The sequence below is a fragment of the Pinus tabuliformis genome, chromosome 1_2, assembly GCF_031772625.1.
Source record: "Pinus tabuliformis cultivar Carrire ecotype Pingquan chromosome 1_2, CPIR1, whole genome shotgun sequence".
NCBI classification, from domain to species: domain Eukaryota; kingdom Viridiplantae; phylum Streptophyta; class Pinopsida; order Pinales; family Pinaceae; genus Pinus; species Pinus tabuliformis.
The window spans coordinates 540326206-540336145 of record NC_142298.1 but is presented as its reverse complement, the minus strand read 5'-3'; the positions used below and the strand labels follow the sequence as shown (position 1 = coordinate 540336145).

Sequence of the window (9940 nt, the reverse complement as noted above, 5' to 3'; positions counted from 1 at the left end):
GCAGAGGCAGAGTACATGGATGCAAGTCAGGCAGCATGTGAGGCCATCTGGATGAGGAAGATCTTGGTTGGTTTGTTTGGTCAGCAGATGGATCCGACAATGATTTAATGCGATAATTAAAGTTGTATCAAACTTTCTGAAAATCCATTTTTTCATGATCGATCCAAGCATATTGATATCTGATATCATCATCTCAGAGATTGTGTATTGAGGTTGATTATGTTGTTGGAATACATTCCCATAGAGGAGAAAGACGTTGACATTTTGACAAAGGCATTGTCTAGATGTAAATTCGAGTTTCACAAAGACGGGATCAGGGTAGCTGATAATCCCTTTCTTATTGAGAGGGAGTGTTGAGAAATGGAAACAAGAAATTCCAGTTTAAATTTGTCCTTGAATTTAAACTGTGAATTAAAATCGAATTATATTCTCATAGAAACTTGTAAATAGTTAATTAAGTTTAATTAACTTAATTAGCTTAGGAATTTTGAGTTGGAAGTCTTTCTGAAGTCATGTATGTGTTCTCCCTAAGTTCCAGGGGTCCAATATGAGTTTAAATTGAGTTGTAAATTAGATAACTCGGTTTACTAAGTTATGTTCAGTTAAATTAGTTCCAAACTGGTTGAGGAACTAATAGAGAGTTAACAGTCAGTTGGTGCACTAGTTCATCCACAAGTGTCACTCTAGTTAGATGAAGATTCCCTCATCAGAAACTCATGCATGTCGATTTTGAGAAAGACCCAGTTGAGACTAGAGTGCAGGGACATTGTACTGTTAGTTGTATGATTTACTGAGTTGTACAGATCATGCATGCAATCATAGAATGACCTCTGTTTGGATTGCACAGTTTTGGAAGCATGAATTCCCTTTAAATATGGGCTATTCATCCTAGGAATTACACAAGAGAGTTGAACATACTTGTGTGGAATTATTCTTGCGAGAACAAGCTTTGTATCTTCACTCATATTTCTAATATATCCAATACAAATAAAGGAGTTTTGAGTAGTGGCTTTCCCTAGATACATCTTGTGTTATGTTCCTTTGATTTATCTTCTTCTTGTTCATATTGTTTTCATTGATCATTTGGCTTCTGCTGGTTGAAAGTAGAAGTAGATTCTTGTCTTCTACTTTAGTGCATTGCATGAGCTTCTGAATCTACATGATTTTCTACAAATCTAATGTAGCTGCTAATGTTTATGCCTTCTTGCGCTTTCCTGCTCTTCCTTTGCCTTCTTGCTCCAATAATCCAAGTATGCCACACCCACCAAGAGTGCTCCAAGAAAACTCTAAGTATCCAAGAGTATGAGAGAGAGAGAGAGAGAGAGAGAGAGAGAGAGAGTAATGAGAGAGCTCCAACACTGAACTAACAAAAGGTTACCAACTGATCCTAAGAAGCCTTTTTATGGATGAGGCCTCTATTTTCTTCATTTTCCATTATTTTCCTTCATTTTCCTCCTCACATGAAACCTGTCACCTTTCACCTCCTTTTTCTACTAATTTCCATTATTTTCATAAATAAATGTGCCAAAAATTCCATTTTGCCTTTCCAAATCCTTAGCCATTGCCTTTGACAATTTCCTTAGCCATAAACAATCAACTGAACACCCCCTAGGATGTCTTTCCCAACATTCACCTTGGAATAAGTGTCCCATCGACCATGATTATTGTTTTTAACTTTTATTACATGAAATTTTCACCAGGGTTGTTACAGATGTATTACAATTGCTTTCTTAACTAAGCTCACCTTGCAAGTGCACAACCTATCTCTCTACTCACTAAAGGCCTATGACCCAGAGTTAGTCAAATTTTGCCTCAGATTGAGCTCTTATTTCCTTACATTGTTCCTTGAGGAATTAACCCCTATTATTTAGGAAATTCCTCTATTTGAATTGCACAATTCCTTAGGCTGATCATCTGACTACATGAAACACCTGTACACTCAAGACTAGTCTGCAACTGATGTTACATTGCCTTATAATCTCCATCTCAATAGGGTAACTCGAATTCTCTACATGCACTAGCTATTTTGGGTTGATTGATTAGTTAACTGGATGATCTACATTTGACTGAAGTCCCACTACTTAACCCACCTTGCACTAGTTCCTCCAAAAGTTGGAACTAGTTTAACCAAAAACAACCTAAGATAACTAACCTTAATTGCTACAAATTAGCAATCACACATGCAAAACTTCTTTCAACTCGAATTTACTGAGTAAAATCAGTGACACAAGCCATGTCACACAAGTTAACATCATCCAAGTTGTCTGCTGATGTGGAAATTTGAATTTTCTCAATTTAATCAAGGAAAAATCAAATTGAGAATTTCTTGCTGCAGTTTTCAACACACTTACGCAATGGTTTCAGTTAGGGCTTGCAAGACCTGTTTTGAGATCAGGAACATGTATGAAAGTCTTTCAGTTTGAGGCATCTACAAACTATCCTTAAACAATTACACATTCCAAGCTTGTGACAAGTGTTGCTTCAAGGATTGCAGTGGGCAGTCTAGTAATAATTATTCAGAAATCATACTTCTTGTTACATTATCTTTTTTACAAGCCACACAAGAATGTTGGAGCTTTGTATTTTTCCTTTCTAGTTATGTAGTTAATATCTATGGGTGCCCATGGTGATAGAACTATCTTTTCCGACTATCTTGAAGTGTATTTCTGGTTGCAAAAAAATATCCCTCCTAATCTCAAGGTAGTGTCATGGTGGAGCTATCAATTTACAACAATAGAAATAAAAAAATATGAAACTTGAGTACTTAGAGAAAAATTTTACAACATTTCCTTGGATAATGAGAATTTACAAAGATAAGCCATGAGATCTCTACTAGATAGACCAACAAGCGCTCTCGAGGCTCATTACAAAGTATCTCTATCCTCAAACCCTCGTTCACCATGGTTATGGGTCAACCACACAAAACCCTTTGCCAACGAAGTCCATTTTCTTGGCCACACACTATCTACCTCATAGTGGGTAGAGTATCTATATCCTCAAACCCTTGTTCACCATGGTTATGGGTCAACCACATAAAACCCTTTTCCAACGAAGTCCATTTTCTCGGCCACACACTGTCTACCTCACAGTTGGCCCACTGACACTACATGGTATCTCTATCATTGGCTCTTCATTCATCATGGTTATGGGTCAACCATGCAAAACCCTTTCCATCAAAATCCATTTTCTTGGCCATACATTTTCAATATCATAATAGGCTCATAAGAATTACATGGTATCTCTGTCCTTAGATCTTTTTGCATCATGGTTACATGTCAACCATGCAAAACCCTTGCCTTCAACAACACTTGGTCATCCACAACTCATATTCAACAAATACTTCTCTGGAGGGAAGTTCACACAATGGGGACCATTGTTTCCTAAGGGAGGAGGAATGATCTGAATGGAAATTTACCCATGGCGTTAACCCATTGTAATGTAACTAAAGGCCATAAATAACTCGCCCATGGTATTATCCACCCATGGTATTTACCCATGGTAATGTAACTAAAAAAGGCTATAATAACTAGCCTCACTATGTAAGAGGAGGTAGTCCAACACAATGTAGTTGCAATCATCATTATGATCTAATAAAAAATAGTTTCTGATTTATTTTCTAGGTTGATTACTATGTGGGATTATTCTTTCGCTTCCTAGCACAACAATTACTCAAATCTTGCCCCCCAAAGATCTAGATCAATTCAATAACTTATCAAATCATTAATAGGATCCATAACTAGAGCACATAATTTAACCATTCCTATAACCAACATATAACCAAAATGAATCCATGACAAATCAGTCATAAAATCAACACAATAACCAATACATGTGCTCATTGATCACAATAAGGAAATAACTCATATTAACATATGCAAATTCCAACCAAGTCAAGGACTTCCATGTACCACCCAACCATATATTGGGTTGAACCAAATATCTCTTTCAACCAATCACCCCCATGCCATATTCCAAGCATGAATGTGGGATCTCATGGGATAAATCAAAATAGAACCAACCAAGGCTTCCAAAGGCCAAACCACCTCAACCCTCAACCACAGTGATTTCACCTAAACCAGTCCAAAAATCACTAACACTAAACAAGCTTAGATGCCTCCAACTTTCTTCACCAAACCTAGAGGAATTTTCCTACTCCACCCATCCGCCAAGAGTTCCAAGAGAAATCCCATCTCTACCCTTCACCCTTGGGAATTTCCCAATACCACCTCACCAAGATCCAAAGTCTACTAGCCATCCAAAGCTTAAACCAAAAAAGGCACCCATAACACCATGGCTATCTAGGAAATGGCAAGGTTCAAACCATTGTCAATCTAAGAAAATCCCATGCTAATGACAACAAAGCAACCAAATAACCAAATGCATGTACCATGCATCCAAGTCTCAGTAATGAAATCACACATGCAACCTGTTACCTACAATGTCCTCTTGATGTAGCTTCTTTTCAAACCTTTCCTTCTACTCCCTTGCTTTCCTTTGCTTGCTTGTCCAAATGCTTCCTCTCTCTTCACTTAGAGCTCTATTTCTGAAAGTGATCAAAAGCAGTGAAATTTTTCTGTGAAGCCTTTTTATCATTGATGTCTAGTCTCTTCCTTCCATTTTCCTTTTTCTTCATTTTCCTCTAATTTCTCTCTAATTTCCTTTTCATGCATATTTGTGTCTCTTCATCTTCATTTTATCTTATTTTCCTTTATTTCTCATATTAAATTTCCATTTATTGTCTCTTTTCCTTTACCAATTTCCATAGACAATAATAAACCACAAGTGATGCTCATTATAATGTTTTTTCCCTCCATTTAGTTTGGAATACGTGACCCATGACCTTGGTTTAATTTATTTACATAGAAAATCAACCCAGGATTATTACAGGTGCTTAGGGCCTTTCTTCATCTAAAATAATATGGCGTGGAAAAGGATTCTACCATAATATTAAATCTGAGGAGATGTGGGGGGAGGGAGGCCACGACATTCTACAACATTCATATATCCTAATAAAATTCCTAGAAACTCTAATGAGTCTCTCTCTTTCAAGGATGTACTAAAATGGAAGCATGTCACTCCAGTCGATCATATCCAAATTCTACTAGGACCTTACATTGTCGAGAAAATGGACAAGGTACTAGCTATGGAAGAAAAAACCGCAAATTTCATTGATGATGGATGAAGTGTCGACCCAAAATGTCAGACAAGATAAAAATCCTATACATAGTTTCATCCATAAATCTTATATGAATATGAATAACTTTGGAAATCTCCATTCTATTATTAAATCATACATTTTTTATCTACAAACTAAGACATAAATATGTTGATTTAATGGCTTTTGGTTGAGACCTGGAGACTTATATCAGTGGGTGTATTCCCTTTGATCAAGAATTTGTGATCTTTACTTATGCTCTAAAGGATTTTTCATAGTACAATTTAATAAAAAACAAGATTTGGAAAAAGCTTTAAATGAAGGACCATGGTTTTGGGGTAGAGCCGAGATTTTTGTTACCCCATGGTTCTTTGAGTTGATGTCACAAGCATGGTAGCAACAAAAATGCTAGTTTGGGTGAGGTTGCCAAACCTCCCTCTTCCTTTTTGGCACCATAAGGTCTTGGAGGATATCAAAAATACTTTGGGCAAATAAAAAAATATGGACCTAGACAGAACAAGAAAAGGTATCTTGACATTTTCCAATATATGTGTAGAGATCAACTTTAGCAAAGATCTTCTTGATTGTTTTATTTTAAAACAAGAAAATTTGCAGTGGATGCGGGCGTTAGATTATGAGAATACAACATTGAAATGTCGAACTTGTTATCAAACATGACACTTGTAGAACACCTGCCCACAAGCAAAAAATGCCCTAAAAATGAAAAAGTGGAAGGCCCTTAAGCCAAGGGATGACATTTTCCTCACACTTCAGAAGATGAAAAATAAGAGCCTGAGGAAGATACCCTAATACAAAAGCACAAAGGCAATCTAGTAGCCAATCAAATGGCAGAGTGGGGGATCAATCAACAACAATGGCTCTTATCTAGAAGGGTACTTAATCAACAAAAACCATAGTATCAGAGAAAGTGAAAACACCCACTGAAAATGAATCAGGGGCATAAAGAGATCTCAGGTATCTAAGAGATCAAATTCAAACAAACAAGTCCCCCCGAAGGTAGATGGAAATCAAATGGAAATAGTAAAAGCCACTCTCAATCAAGGGGTTTGGAGAAAGGTGGAGAAAAAGAAAGCAAAAAATGGGAAACTAAGTGGTTTTTATCACACTTAGTCTCGGAAAATTGTAATAAATCTTTTATATTTTTTTTCTTATTTTTTTCTTTCTTCTTATTGTGCACTAGCCAACAGAGTGACATGATTGAATGCTTTCCTGCATAATGTAATTTTGTTCTTTGTTTTCAAGTTGAATAAAATTACAATTTTTCTCTTGAAAAAAATTAAAAAAAAGTTGATAGATATGTTTTTTCATGAAATAGAACTTATGGAATTTTAATTTAATTATCAATAATTATTAAGTGGATAGTAGATATTTAACCTCCACAAAATATACATGGAATATTTTTAATAATAGTCAAAATAAAGAATTGATATTTATTTTAAAAATAATTATACATTTTTTTATTATCCATCCACCATATTTAAATATTATTCTTAAACATAATGATAATATAACCTCACCCATACTAAATTTATTAAAAATATTAAAATAAAAATCTCAACGAAAATAATAACCAATAACCTTTTACCTAAATAAAGCAAGCAGAGGCAAACCCCTTACCCACATAAGGCAAGCGTAAAGAGCTTCTCAGACATTGGATTAACCGAAGCAAGTAGATGAAATGCATATGTAAGGAAAGTCGTAATAGTTATGGGGATGTGCGTGTTTTGTTTTTATAAATGCATTAATAGTTATAGCGAATATGCTTTGTATTATGCCATGAGAATGAATTGTATGGGTAAGGAGTTGGACTAAAATAAAATAGATAGAATTGAGATTAGGTCTATTAGGTCAGGGTTTTATTTTTCTTCTTAAATTTTCACACATTCTAGATTAATTGAAATATTATTAGTTTATCTTTTATATAAATTTTAATTCATATAATAGTGTGTGATTTAGGATATTTAGTTATATAAATTATATATTTAATTTATATGGTAAATTTTTATTTTCATAATTAACAAAAATTATAATTCCACAATTCCATAAATGTTATTTATAATATTTCATATTTTAAAAAAATTAAGTTAATTTTGAAATAAAAATATATATTTTTTATTAGTCACAAATTTAATAAAAACTGATCAAGATTCAAATTACAAAATCTTTTTCATTTTACCTAATTAAATTTCTAAATCATGAAAACTTCCAAATTCGTATATCTGCCAGTTTTAATTATTGTACTGATTTTTTTTTGCAAAATTAAAGAGCTCTCCAAATTATATTTAAATTTCTAAATCATGAAAACTTCCAAATTCGTATATCTGCCAGTTTTAATTATTGTACTGAATTTTTTTTTGCAAAATTAAAGAGCTCTCTAAATTATATTTAACACCTGGTCTAAGTTACAATTTTGTTTAAAAAATAACAAAAAAATTGAAAAAATTTTGGTAAAAAAATTTTAAAATTCAAATTATGATTTTCAAACTTCAATATTTTGGTACCAAATCTATTTATCTATTAAAAAATGATTTACATTTCCATTCTCAATTTTATAAAAATATTTCACCAAATTATAACCCCAAAAAAATCAACATCTCCCTATTAAAAAAAATGCTTTAAATTTCCATACTCAAATTTCTTAAGAATATTTCACCGGATTATGACCCAAAAAAATCACCATCTGAACTAAATTGTGACCTCCTAAACAAAACACTTAAAAAAATCATAATTTCAAATAATTTCATCTCATCCCCAATGTAGTACATCCCAAATTATCATCAGATTAAATGTGGGGTATGCCTTAGCGGGTGTGTGGTTGAGGTGAGGAAGAAATTGAGGTGAGGAAGAAAGAATTTGAGAGAGATTCGCGATGAGATAACGAAAATATAAAATCCAATGAGAACTGGCCACGACATGATAGGTTTTATCCTCATTCCACAACTCATATCCTCACAATCTGAACAAACATCCAACATCCTCGGCACCTCGGCATTCACCGGCAGCAATGGCGATGACAATGGCGATGGCAGGAGTATCAACATACGTTCCCACGGGACTAGCCAAGCCTCTGCGAACGCCCAAGAACCCGGCGACCTCCCTGTCGACCACGTTCAACGTACCCCACTGCAAACCCCGAACAGTGTGCTCCGCCTCGGAAGAGAAAAACAAGAACCAGAGCAACAACAAGTCGTCGAATGCGTTCGCCAACATATCCACGGCTCTGGCTCTGGCGGCGGTGATGGCGGCGGCTCCCGTGGTGGCGCCGTCGGAGGCGCGCGCCGACATCTCGGGGCTGACCGTGTGCAAGGATTCGAAGGCGTTCGCGAAGCGGGAGAAGCAGACGCTGAAGAAGCTGGAGAGCAGCCTGAAGCCGTACGCCTCCGACAGCGCGCCGGCGCTGGCCATCAAGGCGTCCATCGAGAAAACGAAGAAGCGGTTCGACAGCTACAAGAGCGGGGGCCTGCTGTGCGGCACCGACGGGCTGCCGCACCTGGTGGTGAGCGGTGACCAGGCGCACTGGGGCGAGTTCATCCTCCCGGGCGTCGGATTCCTCTACGTCGCCGGCTGGATCGGATGGGTGGGCCGCAGCTATTTGATCGCCGTCAGGGCCGACAAAAAACCCACCCAGAAAGAAATCGTCATCGACGTTCCCGTCGCTTCCAGGGTTCTGTGGAGAGGAATCATTTGGCCTCTCGCTGCTCTCAACGAGGTCAGGAGCGGAACCCTCGTCGAAGATGACGCAAATATTACTGTTTCTCCCCGCTAGATTTTATCCCACATTTACAGAGAAAGTCAAAACTCAGGTATGTAGGATTTGTATGTGTGATTTTCGTAGGGCTTTTTTTTTCTTTTTTTAATTAGCGCTGCCTTGCTTTTGTTTGGTTTGCATGATGGAAAATTCTTTGTACCCTTTTAATGGCAGATGTCTTCATATTTTCCTCTGTAACTGCAATTTTACTTTGGCGATCTTCTAAGAAACGGCCACTGAATCGATGGAACTTGTTTTGACTTGTATTGTGTATATTGTCTTCTGCGGTCTTCCAAACATGATCCGCCTTGAAGGTTAATCCTGTGTTGATATAAGGTGTCATATCATGAATACAGGACTGCCCATTTCTCCATTACAGTTCAGTCATACTTACGTGTAACAGAGCATAATTTGCAGACATGTGCACATTGGTTTTGTATTCTTACAAAAATGGCGATATTGCTTTCACCAATTGGATTTACTTGATATGTCTGCGCACACAATTATTCTCTCTCTTATTTTTTTTTGGTATTGAGAATTAGGATATATCTATGAATGAGAGAGATTAATTGTGTATATAGGTAAAGAGAATTATGAAATTAAGAATTGATTTTCTTATATAGGTAAAGAGGATTATGAAATTTAAGAATTGATTTTGTATTTAGTTATTTAAAAATTGATTATGCATTTAGTTAATTATATGTATTATTATGGGTTGATTTTATTGATAAAGTATAAAAAGATTATGAAATTTAAGAATTCTACGAACAATTGGTGGATAAGAGGAGTTTTTTTTTAAGGCTTTGGTTTTTTTTTTTTTATTATTATTAGGATTGATTCTTTCAGTATTTTCAATTTATTAATTATTTTGTTTATATTTTCAATTTCTTAATTATTTTGTTTATAGCTAGGTTAAGATCTTTCCAAACACTCAAAACTTGACTTGATTATTAGTGGTCAATTCTAGGCTCTAAGTATATAGCTATATTTTTTTTGTTCTTGGATTACCCCTCTTA

The 9940-nt window shown here is 35.7% G+C and overlaps 1 protein-coding gene across 1 annotated transcript; it reads left to right on the top strand.

Moving 5' to 3' along the window:
• The first annotated feature begins 8110 nt into the window (after positions 1–8110).
• LOC149206728 (photosystem I reaction center subunit III, chloroplastic-like) lies at positions 8111–9396 on the top strand. The gene is made up of 2 exons (XM_089395540.1): positions 8111–8979; positions 9099–9396. The coding sequence occupies exon 1, from the start codon at positions 8181–8183 to the stop codon at positions 8940–8942; it is 762 nt and encodes a 253-aa protein (XP_089251666.1). The 5' UTR covers positions 8111–8180; the 3' UTR covers positions 8943–8979; positions 9099–9396.
• Positions 9397–9940: the final 544 nt, after the last annotated feature.

Coding starts and splice junctions, on each gene's coding strand:
- LOC149206728 (XM_089395540.1), top strand. CDS start 8,181: ATGGCGATGACAATGGCGATGGCAGGAGTATCAACATACGTTCCCACG.